Source organism: Suncus etruscus, chromosome 6, assembly GCF_024139225.1.
Source record: "Suncus etruscus isolate mSunEtr1 chromosome 6, mSunEtr1.pri.cur, whole genome shotgun sequence".
Lineage (NCBI taxonomy): Eukaryota > Metazoa > Chordata > Mammalia > Eulipotyphla > Soricidae > Suncus > Suncus etruscus.
In genome coordinates, this window is record NC_064853.1 from 61,570,547 (window position 1) to 61,595,900 (window position 25,354).

A 25,354-nucleotide genomic window follows, 5' to 3' on the forward strand; every position below is an offset into this window, starting at 1 on the left:
AACAAGGAGTGATTTCTGATCTTATAGCCAGGAGTAGCCCCTGTGTGTCACCAGGTGTGGCCCAAAAAAAGCAAAAAAAAAGTGACATAATATTGGTTAATACATTGTTTATGCTTTTAGGAAATTAAGAATTTTGAAAATTTAAAAATGTGTGCATATATATGTATATATGTGTGTATATATATGTATATATATGTGAATATAACAAGCTCACTATTACCGTGCTTATATTGCTTTATTAGTCCTCTGGAAGTCCCTTTCACTATTATATATTCACTGTTAGATGCCCCCAACCTTGTACTATTTAATATTCATTACTACAATGAGAATCCAGACATTTGATTATTTTTTTGCTGGGGTTCTTTGTTTTATTTCTCTATATTTCACAAATGCATAAAATCATACAAAATTTTCTTTTATCCTAAATTAAACAAATACACTTTAGAGGCATTGAGACTTTAGAAGAAAAATATAAAAATTTTCAGAATAATTTCATGAGTATTAAACACTGTTGACAGTTTGATTTGGTTTCATCCACTTCTTTCCTTTGAAGACTCCTTTAAGAAACTTTTAAAACCAAATTTTGAGACTCTACAGTGAAGTAGTGATATTAAGAGAATGTCATGGAAATTTATGAAGAATAATATTATACACTTATTTTGAAACTAATTGTGTAATTTAGTTTTATTCCAAGAGGTAAAAGAACTTGTGAAATCTAAGTAGTTATGGTTTAGAGCTTTAGTTTTTTACTAATTTAAGAAGTTTTACCTGAGATTTATAGTTATTCTATTATTTAATTGGAATTTTAAAAATGTATATATAGCACATATATAACCTACTTAAAGTTAATATTTTCTTAAAGAGGAAAATAGAGTTTATAAGTGAATTTTTCTCAGGTAGGATAAGACTTGTGACAAATGGTTTTCTCAGTTTCTTAAATTTTATCACCATATCTGATATTAAGATATGTGATTATATATTTTATGAAGTAATATTTTATGTAAATATATTCTAAAGGTCATTTTCAGTTTGCATGATTTAAACCAATATATCTTCAAAGGTATGCCTTGAATGTGGTGAAGATTATTGTTCAGTCTGCTTTGCTAAAATCCACCAGAAAGGGGCACTAAAACTCCATAGAACATCTCTTTTGCAGGTAAGATTAAAAAGCTCTCATAGTAAAATATTTATAAAAGACAACATAAAGACCTTTAAAACTTGCTTAATTATTTAAAATTTAAGATGATTTACATTATTTTCTTAAATTATATTATATACAAATAGTCTACATATACCTCAAACTTACTTCTCTGAACACTTATCTGGATTCTCTTTTACTATTAAACTATGTTTTAAAACAGTTCCTAAAAGAATTCTAATATAGTACCTTGATTAGCTTTTAGTATATATAATTCTATATTTAAATTTACAATGTACATATTGTACTACATTGTATTACAATGTAGAATTAGAGAGTATTAGATTTACAGTGATTTCAAATGAGCACATGGTTTAAGTTTGATTTTAAACTACTTTATAAATTAAAATTTTATGTTTTCACGTTTATTTAAAATGTAATGTTTTATTTGAAATTATACCAATTAAATCATATATCTCTCAGATTATACTACTCTTCTGAGCCAAAATCTATTACATATTTTTATTACTGATCTATTAATCACTTATAATTGACATAAATATTTTAGACATGTGATACTTAACTATAGCACATCTTTCACTACTACCATGCTATTATTTTTACCCAGATTGTTCTTTGCCCCTATCCCTTTGATTCAAATCTGTTGGCAAAAATCTCATTCACCCCCTTGATAGTTGTCTATTCTCTTTATTGTCACTTTGTTTTTTTGTTCGTTTGCTTTGTTTTGTTTTTGGGCCACACCCGGTGATGCTCAGGAGTTATCCTGACTATGCACCCAAAAATCGCTCCTGGCTCTAGGACTATATGGGACACCAAGGATAGAACCCAGGTCCATCCTGGGAAGAAGTGTGCAAGGCTTCAGCCCCCTCATTGTCATTTTAAACTCCACAAATGAGTACAAGTATTTGGTAAATGCCTTTTTCCTTATGACTAGCTTTGCTCAGCATGCTTAATGTGAATTACAAGAGTTCATCTTTTTCAATAGCTGAGAAATGCTGTGCTGTATACATATACCACAATTTTTATAACCAGTTGCCTGCATTAAACACTGGGTTATTCTCAGATCTTGGCTATGGTAAATATGCTTCAATGAATATGGTGCAAATATCTTTTAAAATTATTACTTTTTTTTTGCCAAGGAGTGAAATTACTGATTCATATGGAAGTTCTATTTTAATTTTTTAATTTTCAATATTTTGATGTCTTTATACAATTTTTCATAGAAAGTGAACTAGCAATAGTTCCAATAACAGTAAATGAAGTTATTTTTACATCTTTGTCAAAATTTCTTGTATTCGACTTTTTGAGGTGGGTATTTCTTATTGGTAAATGACATCTTTGTCATTTTTTAAAATTTTTATACTATTTTTTATTTAAACACCTTGGCTACAAACATGATTGTGGTTAGGTTTCAGTCATATGAGATGACACCTCCCATCACCAGTGCAACATTCCCACCACCAATGTCCCAAATATCCCTCCACACTTTCCCACTCCCACCTGTACTCTAGACAGGCTTTCAATTTCCCTCATATATTCTCATTGTTAGGATAGTTCGCAATGCAGTTATTTCTTAACTAAACTCATCACTCTTTGTGATGAGGTTCATGAGGTGGGCTGTAATGTCCAACCCTCCTCTCTTTTGTCTCTAAAAATTATTGAGAGATGTCTTTCATTTTTCTTAAAACACATAGATGAGTGAGACCATTCTTCGTGTCTCTCTCTCTCTCTCTCTGACTTATTTCACTCAGCATAATAGATTCCATGTACTTCCATGCATAGGAAAATTTTATAACTTCAACTCTCCTGACAGCTGCATAATATTCCATTGTGTATATGTACCATGCTTTCTTTAGCCATTCATCTGTTGAAGGGCATCTTGGTTGTTTCCAGAGTCTTGCTATGGTAAATAGTACTGCAATAAATAAGTAAGGAATTTTTGTATTGTATTTTTGTGTTGAGTGGTATAGCTGGGTCATATGGGAGCTCAATTTCCAGTTTTTGGAGGAATCTCCATATTGCTTTCCAGAAAGGTTGAACTAGTCGGCATTCCCACCAACAGTGGATAAGAGTTCCTTTCTCACCGCATCCTTGCCAACACTGCTTGTTCTCATTCTTTGTGATGTGTGCCAATCTCTGTGGTGTGAGGTGGTACCTCATAGTTGTTTTGATTTGCATCTCCCTGATGATTAGTGATGTGGAGCATTTATTCATGTGCCTTTTGGCCTTCTGTATTTTTTCTTTATCAAAGTGTCTGTCCATTTCTTCTCCCCATTTTTTAATGGGATTAGATGTTTTTTTCTTATAGAGTTCTGTCAGTGCCCTGTATATTTTGGATATTAATGCCTTATCTGATGGGTATTGGGTGAATAGTTTCTCCCAGTCAGTGGGTGGCTCTTGTATCCTGGGCACTATTTCCTTCGAGGTGCAGAAGCTTCTCAGCTTAATATATTCCCATCTGTTAATTTCTGCTTACACTTGCTTGGAGAGTGCAGTTTTCTCCTTAAAGATGCCTTTAATCTCAATGTCATGGAGTGTTTTACCTACGTGTTGTTATATATACCTTATGATATCAGGTATCGAGGTCTTTAATCCATTTGCATTTTACATGACGTTAGCTGGGGGTCTAAGTTCAATTTTTTGCAAGTGGCTAGCCAGTTGTGCCAACACCACTTATTGAAGAGGCTTTCTTTGCTCCATTTAGGATTTCTTGCTCCTTTGTCAAAGATTAGGTGATTGTATGTCTTGGGAACATTCTCTGAGTACTCAACTCTATTCTACTGATCTGATGGTCTATCTTTATTCCAATACCATGCTGTTTTGATAACTATTTCTTTGTAATACAGTTTAAAGTTGGGAAAGTAATGCCTTCTATATTCTTTTCCACAATAATTGCTTTAGCTATTTGATGGTGTTTATTGTTCCAAACGAATTTCAAAAGTGCCTGATCTATTTCTTTGAAGAATGTCATGGGTATCTTTAGATGGATCTTTGTCATTTTGATTTTAATTATAAACAGTGATGATAATCACTTATTCACATTGTCACCATATGTATAACTTTTGAAAACTGTCTGGTCATATATATACATATAAATAAATATTTATATTTATATATAAATAAATATTTATATTTATATATATAAATATATATTTATTGATTGATGTTTTGGCCACACCTGGTTATGCTCAGGGGTTACTCCTAGCTATGCGCTCAGAAATTGCTCCTGGCTTGGGGAACTATATGGGGTCAGGGGGTCAAACTGTGTCTGTTCTAGCCTAGGCTAGCTCACACAAGGCAAATGACTTACTGCTTGCAGCACCACTCTTGCCCCTCTGTCTTTATTTTTAAGTCATTTTCTTTTTAATTTGTTGCAGTCCCTCTCCTCATTTTTTGTCAATGACATTAAATTCATGAGGATACAAAAATAAAGTAGATTCTACTTATGTTTATTTCCTTTTGATGTATTTATGTATTCCTATCTAATGTCATGGCTTGTAATCTATTTTTAATTTTAAATATATTTTGCTATGTTGTAAGTCCCTGTTTTGGCAGTTGATTTCTAGCACTTGATTCAACTGTATACTTTTAGTTCTATTTTTATAAATATATATATATATATATATCTGAAGATTTATATATAGGCTTCCAATTTACTTCCTTTTTACAGACAATACTATTTATTCTTACATAGTTATTATTCTTTGAGATTCCTAAACTCAAATATTTCATGTTTAAAATGTTAAATTTTATAGGTATAATGAAATTTTTATATCATTGTTATGCTTTGTGATGCCTTGGTTTGCCATAAATTTTATTCATTTTGTAGTAATTTATTTTATTTACACATATAATATATGTTATATAACATGTATAAATATATACTACATATGTATATGTATATATATGGTTTTGGGGCTCTTTCAGGGGTTACTCCTGGTTCTGAGCTCAGAATCGCTCCTGGCAGGCTCAGGGACCATATAGTATACTGGGATAGACCTGGGTCAGTTCTGAATCAGTCAAGTTCAAGAAATATGCCCTACAATTGTGTTATCACTCTGGTCACAATTTCAATAATATTTATTGATAACTTTTAAAGATGCCGAGTCTGTGAGTGATAGCACAGCAGAGAGGGCACTTTCCTTGCACACAGCTGACCTAAGTTCAATTCCTGGCATATCATATGGTCCTCAAAGCTACCAGAGAGACAGAAATAACCCCTGAACACTGCTGGGTGTGCCTCCCCCAAAAGACCCCCATAAAAATTAAAAAGGTAAAGAAAACAAAAAATAAATAAAAAAAAAAACCCTCAAAGATGAATAACACTAAAATCTTATCTTTAAGGACCTGGAGATAAAAAGTAACTATAAGTAAATTATTTGTGTAGTGGATAATACAAGATATTATCTTGTATGTCAAGGGGAGATAGATTTTGGATTTTTTAGATTCAGTAAAATTATTGGTATATTTTGATATATTTTTTTCTTCATGAAACTAAAACATAAATTTATCCAAGTATGCTATCGACCACACTCAAGATAACCAAGAAAGAAAACCGACATTATATAAACATTTATAAACATCAGGGTTGTTTTTGAGTGGCTATTCAATATTTTAAGCATCTAGGTCGAAATTATGGGAGAAACACACACAGATACAGTTATTACTTGTAAACTGCAGGACAACAGTCAGAAATTACAATTGATGAATTGAAGTATGAGTATTGGTCCTAAAACCAATAATTTTAGAGTTCAATTATATATGACTATTACATAAATATTTATATAGTTAAAATGAAAACAAAACTAAGTATAATTCTATTAATATACTGTAATTCTGAACAGCATTGAGTTAGACTAAAGACATTACTTTTAAAAGTTAACTCTAGTGTGAGTCAAAACCAGAGCACAGAAATTGTGCAGACTATCATTCTTACCCCCAAATCCACCAGCAATATAATATATCACCATACCCTTTTGCATAGGAAACAAAATACTATGCAGCTGCAAGGAATGATAAAAATATACGATTTTTTGCAATCTGCATAGAGCTAGATAAGGATAAGCACAGGATAGTCTCACTTATCTAGTGTATAGATAACTAGATTTAAAGGAAATATATCCCATAGTTGACACAATTGATCATAATACATGTTTCAGGAAGAACAAAGGCAAAGTATTTAAAAATAAAAAAAAACTAATGAGATGGAAGAGAAAGAGAAGATTCAGTAGCAAGTATTTTTTGAAAATCATTGAATCACTAATTAACTAATTAAAGGCCTAGCAGGTTTAATAAGCTTTTCTTCTTCTTCTTCTTCTTCTTCTTCTTCTTCTTCTTCTTCTTCTTCTTCTTCTTCTTCTTCTTCTTCTTCTTCTTCTTCTTCTTCTTCTTCTTCTTCTACTTCTTCTTCTTCTTCTTCTTCTTCTTCTTCTTCTACTTCTTCTTCTTCTCCTTCTTCTTCTCCTCCTCCTCCTCTTCCTCCTCCTCCTCCTCTTCCTCCTCTTCCTCCTCCTCCTCTTCCTCCTCCTCCTCTTCCTCCTCTTCCTCCTCCTCCTCTTCCTCCTCCTCCTCCTCTTCCTCCTCCTCCTCCTCTTCCTCCTCTTCCTCCTCCTCCTCTTCCTCCTCCTCCTCTTCCTCCTCCTCCTCTTCCTCCTCCTCCTCCTCCTCCCTCCTCTTCTTCTTCTTCTTCTTCTTCTTCTTCTTCTTCTTCTTCTTCTTCTTCTTCTTCTTCTTCTTCTTCTTCTTCTTCTTCTTCGAATAAGAGTTAAAGAAGTACAGCAAAAACAGTGTTAGAGGGGCCTGAGAGATAGCATGGAGGTAAGGCGTTTGCCTTTCATGAAGAAGGACGGTGGTTCGAATCCCGGCATCCCATATGGTCCCCTGTGCCTGCCAGGGGCGATTTCTGAGCATGGAGCCAGGAGTAACCCCTGAGCACTGCCAGGTGTGACCCAAAAAACAACAAGCAAACAAACAAAAAATAAACAGTGTTAGAGTGGCAATTGTTGTTTGCATAGGCACAGAAAAATATGGGGAACATGGAAAGGAAAAGCCTTGGCCTAAATACAAGGAGACCTTACCCCTGAAGTTTTCTGGCATAAGACCATTTGTAGGCTCAATGCATACTAGATTTTCCAACCAAGTTATTTTCTATAGTGCCAATAAACCTTTTTCCCCCTGCACAGTTGTTGTTGTTGGTGTCAGGTTTCTGTAGTTAAAGATCCTGGAATCTGTGTATATCCTACAGTAAAGTCAGGATGATGTGGAGCGTCCTCTAGTTTCATTTCACACTTAGAGGGCAATACGAATAGCCCTGCCCTGAAAGCAGGTTGTTGTTATGTCTTCTTGGTGTTAAGGGACCCCTCTTTGTAGAAGGTCGATGCTGGGGCAGCAGTAGGGTCTTCTATGATAGAGGATTGCTCCCAGGTGATGTTATAGACAACCGTGGTTGTTTTGTAGATGGCATCTTGGTTCAGGGGTGAATGGACAGTGCCCACTCTTCTGAGGCCTGTGCCAGGTCATTATGACAATATTCAGGGTGGAAGGTCCCACTGTATTACAAGATTTGTGTGTTTCTATCTCTATAAGATAAGAATGTATTTGTAGTATTTTCCTATTTTAATGTGCCTATGCATAAGGGGAACAATGCCTCATGGCATTATTTGTGCATAGGGGGACCACTGGAACAAGTCCAACAATCCCCATAACTTGGTTCTAATATAAGTTCTAAATATAGGGACTCTTCTACCATAATTCTTACTGAACAGATTACAAAGAGAAGAACAGACAAACCAGTGGGGGAAATCGTCACTGTATAAGAGAATATTCAGTAAGGGTTTTAGCTGTTAAGGGACTACATACAAGATATTCAAAAGATATATGTACATGTCTCTTTTATGTCTTTGTAATAGTTGGGGCCTGGAGAGATAGCATGGAGGTAGTGCATTTGCCTTGCATGCAGAAGGTCAGTGGTTCAAATCCTGGCATCCCATACAGTCTCCCGAGCCTGCCAAGAGTGATTTCTGAGTGTAGAGCCAGGAGTAACCCCTGAGCGCTGTCGGGTGCGACCCGAAAACCAAAAAAATAAATAAATAAAAATAAAATAAAATAGTTGGGGGTGTGTAAAATCCGGTGCATCACTTTGGTCTGTGATTTGACTTGTGCAATCTCATAACCGGCTGGCAGTGGACCCATAACAGAAAAAATCCTTGAGCCGTGACTTCTCAGAAACCAAGTCTCTTAGCAAGCAAAGGCCCACAATGAAGGAAGGAGGAGGGAAGGAAGCCTTTGAGAGTGGATCAATAGCAACATAGTATTGGAATTTCTTAGGCTGAAAGGCTATCATATCACTTAGGGTGCAGTTAGGCAGCTGGCTTTGTGTGGGGATAATTATCTGCTTCTTGAGGAGCCAAGAACTGAAGGTAAAGGGTTAAATGTGGGGTAATGCTAGTTGGAGGTGAGGGAGTAAAGGACTAGAAATGAGGTTGTAGGGAGGTAGGCAAGGGCAGAATATAATATGGACATTCTGCATCTGCAAAACATACATTAATTATTGGGGGTGCTGAGAGGCCAGGGAGGCTCCCAGACTTCTCCCCTCTTCCTCCCAAAATCCAGGGGCATGCCTGGATGCTGGCCCAGCAGCCATAAAGGTGGGTGCCAGGGAGGACTCTAAAGGGGACCTCAGGACTATCCCCTGCCCCCACCCAGCATACGGGGGGAAGATATTAGGGAGGGGGGCAAGCGGATTTATAACTTCCGGTTCTATAGTAAATCCTTTTCTGTTCTGGAAGCTAGCTCTGGCCAGCATGGCGTGTTGGGAGACCCTAGGCCAAAGGCCTTTTCCCTAGCTTGTTGGGTACTGAGAGACCAGGGAGGCTCCCAGCTATCTTTCCCCTTCCTCCCGGACTCCAGGGGCATCCCTGTGTGCTGGCCCAGGCAGCCAGAAAGTGGATGCTGGGGAAGACTCTAAAGAGGGTTGGGCTGGGGGAAATCACCAGCAACTTTCTCACTGGTCTCCATTTTCAAAACTGCGCAGCGCATATGATATAAATCAATAGGATTTTCTATGATTAATGTATGTTTTGCAGATGTCATCATATATATATATATATATATATATATCATTTTTTAAAGGGATATATTTCTAAATAATAAAGAAACACTATTATTACTCCTTCTATATTAACTAAGACTAACATATAAAAGGACTTTTCCTTTTTCAATTAATTGTGGTTTGGGGGCAACAATTGGTGATGCTCAGATTTATTCCAAATTTTTTGTTCATGATTTACTCCTGATTATGCAAAGAGAAATATATGTTGTGCTGGGGACAAAGTGCAAAACTTTCTTTACCATTGTCATGATAGTTATTAGTGTAGGTATTTCTCTAACTGCACTAAAAGCTCTTTGTGGTAAGCTTCATACAATGGGCCAGTTTTTCCAGCTCTTATCTCTATTTTCTCTGGGTATTATTACAATAATATCTTTAAGTAGAATGTCTGTCACGAATACAGGCAGGGGTGGTGGAGAAGGGAGATGGTGGGCATTGGTGATGGGACTATTGCACTGGTGAAGGGAAGTGTTCTTTTTATGACTGAAACCCAACTACAAACATGTGTAATCATGGTGCTTAAATATATTATTAAAAAAAACAGTGCAAAACAATCATCTTAATATATGTACTATATCTCTGTTGATTTTAGATTGATTCATGCTTTGCAGAGTTTCCTCCAATTTTACTATTGCATTATTAACTCCTTTAAATAGTTTTTTTTTTTTTTTTTTTTGGTGAGAGAGAGGCATAACCACAGTGCTGGCATATCCTGGCTCTGAATTAAACGATTACTTCTGGCAAGTCTCATGGGACTTTATGGGATGATGAAAATTGAATTCAGGTCCTCTATCTGCAAGAAAGTGTCCTAACAACTTTACTATTTATTAAGACTTAAATAGTTAATTATATACAAAATGAAGTTAAAATTTATAAGTGAAATAATTTCAAATTAATATTTCACTACTATATTTAGAAATATTATACTACTATATTTATATATTTATATTTACTATATTTTTAACAAAGCATTTTAAAATAAAACTTTTTTCCCAGTAGATAAGAATTACTTTAATGAAAACTAAGGTATTAACATATAAGACATTCTTATTTCCTTTAGACAATATCTGATCAAACAGAAGAGACAAGGTTAATCAGAAAATAACTATAACAAGGGGAAAAACAAACACAAGACATTCCATTTTGAAGTATGACATACACAAAGGGAGGTTGGATTAGGTAAATCATTAATGGATTCTGATACGTATTTTTTCTAAATTGGAATAGAGATTTTCTTAATTGGAAAGGAAAGACCTTGGGATAGAGGAAGATTAGTAATGAGAAAGAGATAATTGAGATTGAATTTTCATGTTTTCTGGTGTGAGGCAATTTAATAAAGCCTCTATTTTTTAATCAACAAGAGATCTGCCTATATTGCTATAACTAGGAATATATTTTTGTTTGAATATACTTAAAGAGAAATAAATTCCAGGACAATCTTAGAATTTATAGTCTTTTATTAAACACCTTGATTACACATACCATTGTAGTTGGGTTTCAGTTATGAAAAAAAAAAAAACCCTATTCACCAGTGCAACATTTCCATCACCAATGTCCCAATTCTGCCTCCTCCCCACCCCACCCCCACCTGCACTCAATACAGTCTTTCTACTTCCCTTATTCATTCACATTGTTAGGATAGTTCTCAATGTAGTTATTTCTCTAACTGCACTCATCACTCTTTGTGGTGAGCTTCATGTTGTGAGCTGGACCATCCATCCTCCTCTCTTTTGTCTCTGGGAATTACTATAAAAATTTCTTTTATTTTTCTTATAAACCATAGATGAGGGAGACTATTCTGCATCTCTCTCTCTCTCTCTCTCTCTGATTTATTTCACTCAGCATAATAGATTCCATGTGCATCCATGTATAGGAAAATTTCATGACTTCATCTCTCCTATGTCTGCACAATATTCCATTGTGTATATGTACCACAGTTTCTTTAGCCATTCATCTGTTGAAGGACATCTTGATTGTTTCCAGAGCTGGCTATTGTAAATAGTGCTGCAATGAATATAGGTGTGAGGAAGGGATTTTTGTGTTGTATTTTTGTGTTCCTAGAGTATATTCCTAGGAGTGGTATAGCTGGATCGTATGGGAGCTCAATTTCCAGATTTTGGAGTAATCTCCATATTGCTTTCCATAAAGTTCGGACTAGACAGCATTCCCAGAGTTCCTTTCTCTCCCCATCTCCGCCAGCACTGCTTGTTTTCATTTTTTGTGATGTGTGACAATCTCTGTGGCATGAAATAGTAGCTCATAGTTGTTTTGATTTGCATCTCTCTGATGATTAGTTATGTGGAGCATTTTTTCTTGTACCTTTTGGCCATTTGTATTTCTTCTTTGTCATAGTGTTTGTTCATTTCTTCTTGCCATTTTTTGATGGGATTAGATGTTTTTTTCTTGTAAAGTTCCATCAGTGCCTTGTATATTTTGGAGATTATTCCCTTTTTTGATGGGCATAGGGTGAATAGTTTCTCCTACTCAGTGGGTGGCTCTTGTATCCTGGGCACAATTTCTTTTGAGGTGCAGAAACTTCTCAGCTTAATATATTCCCATCTATTTATTTCTGTTTTCACTTGTTTGTAGAGTGCTGTTTTCTTCTTTAAAGATGCCTTTGGTCTCAATGTCATGGAGTGTTTTACCTACGTGTTGTTCTATATACATTATGGTTTCAGATCTGATATCAAGGTCTTAAATCCATTTGGATTTGACCTTTGTAAATGGCATTAGCTGGGGGGTCTTATTTCGATTTTTTTTTGTAAGTAGCTAACCAGTTGTGCAAACACCACTTGTTGAAGATGCTTTCCTTGCTCCATTTAGGATTTCTTGCTCCTTTATCAAAAACTAAGTGATTGTATGTCTGGGGTGTATTCTCCAAGTACACGAGCCTACTCTACTGATCTGTTGGTCTATCTTTATACCAATACCATGCTGTTTTGATAACTATTGCTTTGTAGTACAATTTAAAATTGGGGAAAGTAATGCCTTCCATATTCCTTTTCCCAAGGTGTGCTTTAGCTATTCTAGGGTGTTTGTTGTCTCAAATGAATTTCAGAAATGTTTGATCTACTTCCTTGAAGAATGTCATGGGTATCTTTAGAGGAATCACATTAAATTTGTACAGTGCTTTGGGGAGTATTGCCATTTTAATGATGTTAATCCTGCCAATCCATGAGCAGGGTATGTGTTTCCATTTCTACTTGTCCTCTTTTATTTTTTTGGAGTAGGGTTTTATAGTTTTCTTTGTATAGGTCCTTCACGACTTTGGTCAAGTTGACTCCAAGATATTTGAGTTTGTGTGGCACTAATGTGAATGGGGTTGTTTTCTTAATGTCCATTTCTTCCTTATCATTATTGGTGTATAAAAAGGCCATTGATTTTTGTGTGTTAATTTTATAGCCTGCCACAGTGCTATATGAATCTATGTTTTTCTATAAGCTTTTGGGTAGAGTCTTTAGGGTTTTCTAAGTAGAGTGTCATGTTATCTACAAACAGTGAGAGCTTGACTTCTTCCTTTCCTATCTGGATTACCTTGATATCTTTTTCTTGCCTAATTGCTATAGCAAGTATTTCCATGCTATGTTGAATATTAGTCGTGAGAGTGGTCTGCCTTTTCTTGTACCAGAATTGAAGGCTTTTAGTTTTTGTCCATTGAGGGTAACATTTACCATTGGATTGTGGTAGATCGCCTTGACTATATTGTGAAAGATTCCTTTCATTCCCATCTGTTTAGATTTTTTTTTTTATCAAGAATGGGTGTTGGGGGCTGGCGACATAGCACGGAGGTGTAAAGCCTTTGCCTTCCATGCAGAACGACAGTAGTTCGAATCCCAGCATCCCATATTGTCCCCCAATACTGTCAGGGGCAATTTCTGAGCTTAGAGCCAGGAGTAACCCCTGAGCACTGCTGGGTGTGACCCAAAAACAAACAAAAAGAATGGTTGTTGGACCTTATCAAATTCATTCTCTGCGTTTATTGATATGATCATGTTATTTTAATTTTTCTTCTTGTTGATGTTGTGTATTATTCTGATAAATTTACAGATGTTAAACCATATTTGCATTTTTGATCATAGTGGATGATCTTCTTGAAGCATTGGATCCTATTTGCAAGGATATTATTGAGGATCCTTGCATCTGTGTTCATCAGGGATATTGGTCTGTAATTTACTTTTTTGGTAGCATCTCTGGTTTAGGTATCAAGGTGATGTTGACTTCATAAAAGATATTTAGAAGTGTTTCCATTTTTTCAATTTTATGAAAGTGTCTTGCCAAAATTGGTAGTAGTTCCTCTTGAGATGTTTGAAAGAATTCATTAGTGAATCCATCTGAGTCTGGGCTTTTGTTTGTGGGTAGACATTTATTACCGTTTTTATTTTCTAAATAGTGATGGGGGTGTTTAGATATGTTACATCCCCTTTATTCAACCTAGAAGGTTACAAGAGTCCAATAATTTATACACTTCTTCCAGGTTCTCATGTTTAGTGGCATAGAGTTTCTCAAATTACTTTTTGATTACCCTTTGAATATCTGCAATATCTATAGTGATCTCCCCATTTCACTTCTGATATGGGTTATCAAGTTTCTCTCTTTCTTTGTGAGTTTTTGCCAATGGTCTATCAATCTTGTTTATTTTTTCAAAGAACTAACTTCTGCTTTCTTTGATTTTTTTGGGTTGTTTTTTGGGTTTCCATTTCATTGATTTCTGCTCTAAACTTAGTTATTTCCTTCTGTCTCCCTATTTTTGGTTCCTTTTGTTGAACATTTTCTAATTTTATGAGCTGTGTCATTAAGCTATCCAGGTATGCCCCTTCTTCCTTATGTGTGCTTGCAAAGCTATTAATTTTCCTCTCAGTATTGCTTTTGCTGTGTCCCATATGTTCTGATAGTTTGTCTTTATTGTCATTTTTTTCCAGGAATGTTTTGATTTCCTATTTGATTTCATCTCGGACCCACTTGTTGTTCAGTAGTAAACTGTTTAATTTACAGATGTTAAAGTTTATCTTTTGTATCCCTTTGTAGTTCACATCTAATTTCAGAGCCTTGTGGTTAGCGATGGAACCCTGCAAAATTTCTATCCTCTTGATTTTATGGAGGTATGTTTTATGTGCCAGCATGTAGTCTATCTTGGAGAATGACCCATGTACATTGGAGAAGAACATGTATTCAGATTTCTAGGGGTGGAGTGTCATATATATATGTATATATATAAATATACATATATATATATATATATATATAATGGGCATCTTTTTTCCATTTTATTTTCAGGTCTAGTATATTTTTTGTTAGGTTTCAGTCTGGTTGACCTATCAAGTTTTGACAAAGCCATGTTGAGGTATCCCACAATTACTGTGTTGTTATTGTTATCCTTTTTCAGATTTGTCAACAATTATATTACATTTTTTGCTGGCTCCTTATTGCGTGCATATATTATTAGGAGAGTGATTTCTTCCTGTTGTACATGTCCCTTGATTAGTACAAAATGTCCAATTTGTCCCTTAATACTTTTCTGATTATAAAGTTTGTGTCATCTGATATTAGTATGGCCACTCCAGCTATTTTATGGGTGTTGTTTGCTTTCATGATTTTCCTACAGCCTTTGACTTTGAATCTATGTTTGTTATGACAATTCAGCTGTGTTTCTTCTTCTTCTTTTTTTATCCATTTAGCCTCTCTTAACTGGTGAATTTAGTTAATTGACATGAGAGAGATATTTGTCATGGAATTTAGTGCCATCTTTGTGTAGAAGTTTTGTGTGTCTTTTGGTCTGCCTTGTCTTAGATTAGATCTTTCAGTTTTTCTTTTAAGGCTGGTTTTTAGTCTGTAAAGAGTCTGAGATGTTTATTTGTGAAGCTATGTATACTTCCTTCAAACCTGAAAGTGAATTTTGCTGGGTACAGAATTCTAGGCGATACATTTATTTCATTGAATTTTGACATTATGTCCCACCACTGCCTTCTGGCCTTGAGTATTTTTTTTTAACAGGTCTGCTGGAAATCTCAAGGATGCTCTCTTGAATGTAATTTTCCTTTTTGATCTTGCTGCTTTCATTATTCTATCTCTAGACCTACTGTACTATCTCTCCTTCCCCTGTACATACAGCAATAAAAATGAGTATGAAGAAGAAAAATATTCACTATACCTACATTCTTAATCTGAAGTCTTGCCAATTAGACATAAATATAAGAATGGGAGCATATGTTATCTCAATAAATAACTATAATAAATTCTCATTATCCAAGTGATGATTATCCTATATATAGTGTTTGTGTTTAGGAAACTAATTTTAAAATGTATAAAATGCTGATCATTGGCATTTTAACTATTTTTTATTTTTAAAATTACTTTAAACACCATGGTTTACAATGTTGTTCATAATACAGTTTTTTTCTCAGGTTACAAAAATTTTCATGATTTTCAGTTATATAATGTACAACCCTATCATTAGTGCATAAAAACATTCTTATTCTTTGTGCTACATGTTTATGTTTATTGCCCTCAATATGATGATTAAGAAATGGATTTATAAACTATTAACTATTTGTCCTTTTATATATATTTATAAGTTATAAAATATGTGATAAAAGATACCAATACAATTTTATTCATTAACATATTCTCTACATTTTGCATTGTTCCTGACTCTTGCAGATAATTTTCTAATAAAGTTTAGAAACATAGTAAAGAAACTAAAAAATACCAAACTCATTATAATCATATTGATTTTATTATGCTTTTGAATAAATAAAATGATAAAGTCTTTTAATTAGACAAATTTTCTTAAATAATTAAACATATATATATGTAGCAGCTATAATTTTTTTCTCTTGGATCTACACCTTGCAATTCTGTGTTTACACCTGGCTCTCAGCTCATAAATTACTTCTGGCAAGGTTCAGAGGACCATATGAGATGTTGAGATTTTTATCTGGGTCATATGTGTGCAAGGCAAGCTTCCTACATGCTGTAATATCTCTTTGGTCCAATCACTTTTTATATATCAATTTTTATATATAATTTTAAAGTAACAAACTAAATAATTTAAAGGATTTATGATATTACACAAAATTTTATGCAATTTTCTTTAATTATGAGAATCTGGCCTCTAGTTAGTGTTTTGCCTCTTTCCTTGGGAAACAAAGTTAAAGATATCAACTATGTTCCTCCTTATTCAGCAATATAATGAGTTCTGTCTGGTGAGTTTTACTTAAATGAGAGAACTATAAATACTTGGAGTATGCCATTGCACCCTAAGTGTGGTGAATTTTGTAACTGACAACTGGGATTGTCTGTAGTAAAACAAAGGCTTCTAAATCTGGGACATTCTCCTTTGAGCTATATACTGAATGTATTCTTCTGAAGGACTCCCTTCAAAGAAGAACAATTGATGCTGTCCTGATAGCAAAATGTTCCTGTTCTGCTTTTTGGGAGTAGGATAATGCCAGAATTGGTTTAAAGAAAGCTGTGTATTTGAAAGTTTTATTAACCTAGTAAAATCCTTTATCAGCATGAAATTTATGTCTTTTGTTAACTAGACATTTGCAGTTGCACTTGCAGTGCCAAGTGTTATTCTTGGCACTGTTCTCAGAAAGTGCCCCGGGAGCTCAAGGGACCATATGCAATGCAGGGAATTGAACCCAGGTCAGTTGCATCCAAGGCAAATGCACTACCACTGTGCTGTAATTCTGACTCCCTAATTAGACTTAAAAAAAAAAGCATTATTGTGGCACACACAATAGATACATGCAGCACACATGTGTAAGTTAGTCATTTATTGCTAGGATTTTTTAAAAATAGCTTTATTAATCTATAATTAAAATATAAAATTTTTGTAATGTGTGCAGTTCATTCTAGCAGTATATTTATTTTTTTACTGTTAGAAAAAAATTTATTACTTTAAAGCATTTCCCCTCAAAACTTTCATCTACTGGGCAGGAGCGATAGCACATCAATAGGGAGTTTGCCTTGCAGGCAACCGACCCAGGAAGGAACCAGTTTAAATTCCCGACATCCTATATAGTCCCTAGAGCCTGCCAGGAGCAATTTATGAGTACAGAGCCAGGAGTAACCCCTGAGCACCGACTAGTATGACCCCAAACAAACAAACAATCAAAAATCCCACATCCTTTTGACACTGTATATACATCTTTTAAAATAATGCTTCCCTTTTCCTCTGACAACCACCAATAAACACCTATAGTATATACTAAATATTTTATATAGATTTAATGTGATATGTGGTCTTTTATTTATGCAAAACCTAAGTAAATAAAATAGTTTAAATAAATAAAATACTTTAAAAATTAATTCGTGTTTTGGTATGTGTCAGTATTACTACTACAATAGCCCAATAGCATTCTATTGTATAGATAATTCTTGTTTTTGTGTTGATTGATTGACAGACACTGCATTTGTCTATATTTTAGATTATTTTGAATAATTCTCTTGTGAGCATAGTGTACATGCTTTAGCATAGTTATGTATTTTTTCTCTTATCTATATCCTAGCTGTGGAATTTCTGCTTAATGTAGAAACTACTTGTTGAACTATGAATTTTCCAAAGTGGCTACTCATTTTGCATTGTTTTTCAAAATGGACACTTTAAAAATTTTTTAGTAATTGAAGAAACATTTCTACAATAGTAAATGTTCATGATTTTGATGTTAAATATTACTGCACCCCAACACCACTACAGTTACCAAAACCCTGCAAAAATGTCCCTGTGTCAATTTTTCATTTCCCATATACCTCTATAGATTTGCATATAATTTCAAATTTATGATTTCCTACTCAAATAGATGCCAATAAGTGAAATTTTTGGGTCATTTGGAAGCTTTAGTTTTCATTTGTTGTTGTTTTGTGGTATCTCCATATTATGTATTGATGGATGGTTAATGAGGATTCTTTTTTCCTCATGTTTCCATTATACTAATTCTAGTATTTTATATACCTGTTCTTCCTGGTGTGAAAAATATATCATTATCGTTTTGATTTGCATTTTCTTAAAAATAAGAAAATGTCAATCACCTTTAAATATGTAAAATTGGTCATCTTTACATCCTCTCTTGAGAAAGTGTTGATTAATTGCTGCAGTTTTTGATGGAATTGATCTTTTAGTTGTTGAGCTTTGTGAGTGTTTTGTATATATAGGCTATTATCCCATTAACAGGAGAATGATGATTTAATAATATGTCTTTTAACATTAGCTTAAATATCTTTTGATATGCAAAAATATTTAGTTTCATTTAGTCACACTAATTTTGTGTTTATAATTTTTATTCATATCAATGGAGTTAATCAATTAAATCAATTAAATCAATTAAATCAATTAAATCAATTAAAACTGCCCCAGAGTCCATATTATCCATATTATGAAGAGTTCTTAAATATTTTACTTTCATATTTTATAAAATATGGTCCAATCTCAATGTCTTTTTTTATGACAAACATTTATGCTCAGCAGTTACTCTTGCTCTGAACTCAGGAATCAGTCCTGGAAGAACTTGGGGACCATATGTGTTGAAAAGCTGCATGCATGGCAAACCCCTTATCCACTGTACTATCAGAAATTATTGTTTATGGTGCATATCCAGTTTTTATTAATAAATGTAGTTATCCAGTTTTCAATAAGGCTTTCTTCACTGCACATCAGACACCTAGTTTTTTGTCATAGATTAACTAGTGCATAAATCTGAGAATTTATTTCTGGACTTTTATTTTGTCTCATTGACTAAGCATCAATTTTTATTTTGTTACATATTATATTTGATGATTACTCCTTTATAATTAAAAAAAGTAATGCAATATTCCCCATGCTTTATCTCTCTAATGATTATTGGGGGAGTTTTAGCATTCCATACAAATTTTAGTAAAGTTTGTTGTTGAAAAATGCTATCAAAAATTTTTATGAGAATTTGCATTTAATCTGTTTAATACTTGAGATATGGTATCATTTTGACAACATTTGTTCTTCCCATCAATGAGCATGAAGTTATTTTTTATTTCCTGTTGTCCTTTTATATTAGTATCAAAGTGACTTCAAAGTTTATTTTATCTTTTTTAATGTTTAAGTCACATTGTATTCAAGTTGATTCCAAGATTTTGAAAACTTTTTAAAATATATTTGACTTTTGAATTTTTTATTCTATTTTTAAATTCAAATAAAAATTCTAATCAAATAATGAGAGACACTTGTTCATTATTAAGTTGTTCATGATGGAATTTCACAATGCCCAGAACCCATATATTCACCTGTGCACATTTCTCACCATTAAAGTCCCTAGTTTCCCTCCTCCCACCCTAACCCCTGTCATCTACCCTGGCTACCTCAATGGCAGACATTTTTTTCTACCTCTCTCTCTCTCATTATTTTGTTTATCCCTTTTATATACAATATGTTTGCAATATTAATACTATAAGGGTATTGTGTATTTAATTCTACTTCCTTCAGCACTTCAGCTATTTTCCAAAGCGATTATTTCCAGCTATCACTGTGATAATTTTCTCTTCTCTGTCATCTGAGTGTCTTATTTGATGAATTGTTTATTCATCTATTCTCCTACATTTTCGGTAGAGTTAGGTTTTGTTGGTGGTGGTTTTGTTTAGGTCTAACTGTGCTTATGTCTTATATATTAACCCCTTATAAGATGACTATTAGATGAATAGCTTTTCCCAGTCCGTGGATTCTTTGTGTCCTGGATACCATTTTCTTTGAGGTGCAGAAGCTTCTAGTTTAATTTAGGTCCATTTGAGTATCTTTGCTTCCACTTGCTTGGTCAATGATGTTTTATGATTAAAATGCCTTTAGTTTCAATTTCATGGAGAGTTCTGTCTTCATTTACCTCTCTGTGCCTTATAGTTTCAGTCCCTTTATTAATAATTTATTTGAATTTATTTTAATTTTCTTTATTGCATGTCAATAAAAGAAGTCAAATTTTATTTTTTAGATGTAGGTTATCAGTTTTCCCAACACCACTTCTTGAAAAGGTCTTTTATGCTTTACTTCATATTTCTTGCTCCTTTACCAGAAATTAATTGATCAGACCTTATGATTTGTTCCAGGATATTGATGTCTATTCCCTTGATTTGAAAGTTTGTCTTTATACCAATACCAGTCTGTTTTGATAACTATGCTTCAGAATACAGTTTGAAGTTAGGGAAAGTGATGACTCTCATCTTATTTTTAAAGATCTTTTTTATTATTCATGGAGTTTATTCCAAATGAACTTCAGATGATGTTCTATTTCTTTGAAATATGTCATGGATATTCTTATAGGGATTTATTATATATATGTACAGTGCTTTGGGGAGTATTTTAATAAATGCTTATTTATTTTAATAATGTTAATTCACCTAGTCCACAGAGAATGTGTTTCCATTTCCTTGTGTCCTCTTTTATTTCTTAAAGTATCTTTTACTTTTCTTTATACAGGTCTTTCACTTTATTAAGTTGATTACAAGATACTTAATTCTCTGAGGCACAATTGTGAATAGAACTGTTGCTCTTAATTACTCTTTCCTCTTTCATTATTTGTATATAGAAGACATGTAATTTTGTATATTATTTTGTGTTATACAGCTTTATTATATAAATTTATTTTTTCTAGATTTTTAAAAAATATTTAGGAATTTTTAAATATAGTTTTATGTCACCTAAAAAGTGAGAGTTTTTATCTATATAAATTTCATTGATTTTTTTTTTGCTGGTAATTCATTTCAATTTCAGGGTATTAAGGTCTGAGAAGGTAAATTAATACATCATCTATCCTATTGATCTTATGGAGGTATGTTTTGTAATCCAGCATTTGGTTTATCATGGAAAATGTCCCGTTTCCATTAGAGAAGAATATGTATTCAGCTATTGGGCATGAAAAGTCTTAATCCTCTCTCTATCATTGCTTCCTTCAAAGCCATTATACCTTGTTAAGTCTTATTCTGGTTGATTTATCAAAAGTTGACAGAGTAGTGTTGAACTCTCCAACCACAAATGTGATGCTATTAGTCTTTTTTCAAGTCTATTAGCAGCTGTTTTAAGTATTTTTCTGGCCCCTTATTCTATGCATATATTTTAGGAGTCAAATAACTTTAGGAAGAAATAACTTCCTTAATTTTCCCTTGATTATTAAGAAATGACCTTCTTTATCTGCTACCTTTTTAATTCTGAAGTCTTCATTGTCTGGTATTACTATGGCCACACAAGTCTTTTTGAGGAAGTTGTTTGCTCGAAGAATTGTCTTCCAACTTTTGAGTTTGTGATTGCTCTGTTTATTCAAATGTGTTTCTGAGAGGTAGTGGATGCTGGATTAAATTTTTGGATCCATTTTGTGTTTTTTAATTGATGCATGTAGTATATTGATATTGAGAAAAATTATTCTCATGGAATTTTTGCCAGTTTTTTTAGATATTTGTTGTGTTTTATGGGTTTCTCTTACCTTAATGTACCCCTTTCAGTTCTTCTTTTAAAGTTGGTCTTGAGTTTTTAAAGTTCCTGTTGTTTTATATGTAAAGTTGTGTATCATTTTTTCCAACATGAATAAGTCTAGCTGGAATAAGTATTCTTGGTGAAGTATCCTTTGAGTTACTATTTTATTTTATTTTTTACTATATCCTACTACTGTCTTCAGGCCTGGTATGCTGCTGTTAATAAATATGCTGTAAATCTTAAGGATGCTCAATTTATGTAATTATTGATTTTGCTGCTTTCAGCATTTGATTTTTATTTATGGTTTGCATCACTGTAAATAAGATGTGACTTGGGTGGTTCTTTTTAATTAATATCTTTGTGTAATTTTGGTATGAGGATAATTGTTTTTTTTAATATAGTAAAACTTTGAGGGAATCTAGGAGTAGATGTTAGTGATGGTAGTTTGGAACTTAATAATGAAATCAGAAAAAAGACCACAACTTTTTTCTCTGAGATATTTTTAGTTATTGCTTTAACTTCCTTATTTGTGATTGATCTGTTTGGCTCTTCTATTTTCTTGAATTTTAATTTTGTGGTAGAGAAGGTGTTGAAATAAAAATGTATTCTTTTTTCTTTTTGTTCTCTAACTTAGTGTTCATAGTACTGTTCATAGTAATTTTAGATCTTTCATATTTATGTAATGTTTATTCTAAGTTTAACTCTTATCACTAATTTGATTGAATCTATTTTCATTTTATTGTTTTCTTTCTTGTGATTCAAGCTTTAGTTTTATCAATTCTGTTTATTTTTTTCAAAACTAAATCACTCCTGTATTTACTGACACTACATATTTTTATTTCTATGTTATCGTTTCTATTCTAATTTTTTTAATTTTTTGCCTTCTTTTACTTCTTTGGGATTTACTTTTATTTTTCTGATATCTCAATATATGATTTAATTTAGCTTAATATTCTGTTAAAGCATTTTTTAGCCACAGACTTCCTTTCTTGTACTACCTTTGCTGTGCACCACAGTTGCTGATAGTTTTTGTTTTCATTCTAATTAGTATTTGCTTGTTTGTTTGTTTTTGGGCAACACTTTGTGACTCTCAGGGGTTTATTCCTGGCTTTGTGCTTAGAAATCGTTCCTCGCTTGGAGGACCATATGGGATACTGGGGGATCGAACCGCAGTCCATCCTAGGTCAGCTGTGTGCAAGGCAAACTCCCTACTGCTGAGCCACTGCTCTGGCCCCTCTACCTAGTTTTGAATTTTTGTTACTTCTTAGATTTCCTCTTTAACTCTTCAATTATTTAAAACTCCATTCTTCAGTTTCCTTTTCACTAGGTTTCCTCTAACTTAGATTTCAGAATCAATCTGGTGCAGCCATATTTAGAGAATTTCCTTTGATTGTAAACTGCTGCTACTATCTTGCTTGACTATCTGGCACATGAGGACTGGCAGGTGAGGCCTTTCAGGAGAGAGAGTTGAGATATGGCAGAGACAATGTTTGATAGGGTGGAGCTGTGGCTTCAACCATTCCTTGGGAAGTCTGAGGCTGGGGATATTTTTTGTGCAATCCTCACTAATAGAATGGGTGCTCCCAACCCCAGATGGTTAGTCTACATCACTCTTTGTTGGACCTAAGACTCTTCTGAGCCAATAAACAAATAAATTATATACAAAGACTATTTGTTTACTTAAAATATGTATGGTAGAGGGTAGTGTGGCCATGTCAGCACTAAGAGACTATACAACCCTATTGAGAGATGATCTCCTCAAGAATGATTGAGTTCTCCAATAACAACAGTTCACTGTGTTGTGCTGCAGAGGCTGGTTTTTTTGACTTTGAAAATATAAACTTGTTATTTGTCTGGTACTGTCTTCTTGGACTAAGTTACCTTTTTTTGTTTTGTTTTGTATTGTTTTTTAGTTTCTGCTCCCTCTATCATCAAGGGAAAGAGATCCTTAGTTTAGAATTTCAACAATAGGGGCCAGGAAGGTGGCGCTAGAGGTAAGGTGTCTGCCTTGCAAGCGCTAGCGTAGGACGGACCGCAGTTCGATCCCCTGGCGTCCCATATGGTCCCCCCAAGCCAGGGGCAATTTCTGAGCTCATAGCCAGGAGTAACCGCTGAGCGTCAAACGGGTGTGACCCAAAAACCAAAAAAAAAAAAAAAAGAATTTCAACAATACTGGTTTCTACAGCATGGGATTTCACTGAGGTAGTAGTTGTTTCCTCCAGTTTTCTTACTGGATATTCTGTTCTTAAGAGTTTTTTGTTTTGACACTACAGGAACACTCACAGAACTATTCCTTTTTTTGGCCACTGTGGCACTGATTTCTATTGACAATTTTTGATAAAACCTCATTTTGGGTTTATATCTAAATTGTATGTATACTACATTTACAAAACAATTCTAAGAAAAATAAAGACAATATTTTATTTGACAGTATGTAAGAAAAATAAGGGAAAGTCTTCTATTACCAACAGTCAAAACTTGAAAGAGCATAAGTATTTTTTTGAGTTGATGGCATAATCAATTGTTACAGTAATTTATATAGTGGAGTTGATAGATAAGTGCAAAGGTTTATAGTGCAGAACTGGCCTAAATCATTCTCAAAAGAGGATGTACATATGATATGTATGTTATGGGAATACTTTTGATAAATTTAATATATGAGGCTTAAGAACTTGCTGGGTTGCTCTCATGTTAAGATTAACTGACAAAATATTAAAATATACAGTTATTTTAGCAGGTGTTCCATACATTTTTATTAGTCAGGATATGATAATGAAAATTCAAGGCGATTCCTATAACATCTACATTTAGAATTTATAAAACATTATGATTAATGATGAGTATTAAATTGCTTTAAGTTTATACGTGCATATCGATTTTATGATAAAACCTAAGTTTTAAAACATAATAGAACAATATATTTAAAGTGAAGTTTATACATATCCAAATAAAGATAATGGAACCTAATTTTGGAGTTGAAAAATTATCATTAGTCTAATGTGTGTCTAAATCTTTAATCCATCGCATAGACATTGGATATTAATCAGCCTTTTTAATTTCAGGTGTTGTTTATGTTGCCTTTCATTTTCTTGTATATTGTAAATAGCACATTACATTACAGTTGTTCTGATTATTTATGTTAATTGATCCTTGTATAAACTATCAATTTCTTATGTAACATTATTATATATACATAAATATTATGAATCATTTATATTTATTTGTAAGTAGTTCGCTAAACTAAAAGTTGTCTTGCAAAGTAGTGCATATAAAATCTTTTATTTCACTTGTAGTTCAAATATGATTAATTGCTGAAAGCACTTAACTCATCTGTATGCATTATACATGTAATATTAGATGAAAACAATTGCAAGTGCTTGCTAAGAAAATTAATATAGTACATAATTATAGGACATCAAAACTTCAAATAGAAGGCAAGATTGCAGGTGTGAATTTCCTGCATTATATTCTTGCTTTTATTCTGCATCACTAACAAAATTGCTTTATAAATAGAAGTTTTAATGTTGAAACAAAATTTGAAGAAACAACTATTTAGAACTACATGATATTCTGCTGTTTTTATAGATGTCAAGTGATTTAAACTTTGGCTAACATTAGGTTTTGATTTATATAATTTATATACTATAGTGGTTTTTAAAGT

General features: G+C 33.3%; 1 protein-coding gene across 1 annotated transcript in view; it reads left to right on the top strand.

Annotated features, from left to right (window-relative positions):
* Positions 1–25,354, top strand: part of ZBBX (zinc finger B-box domain containing) — a 133,883-nt gene that overhangs the window by 34,941 nt on the left and 73,588 nt on the right. Inside the window, exon 6 of the mRNA XM_049775576.1 lies at positions 1,061–1,156. Coding sequence (XP_049631533.1) covers positions 1,061–1,156 — 96 coding nt within the window. The remainder of the gene's footprint in view (positions 1–1,060; positions 1,157–25,354) is intronic.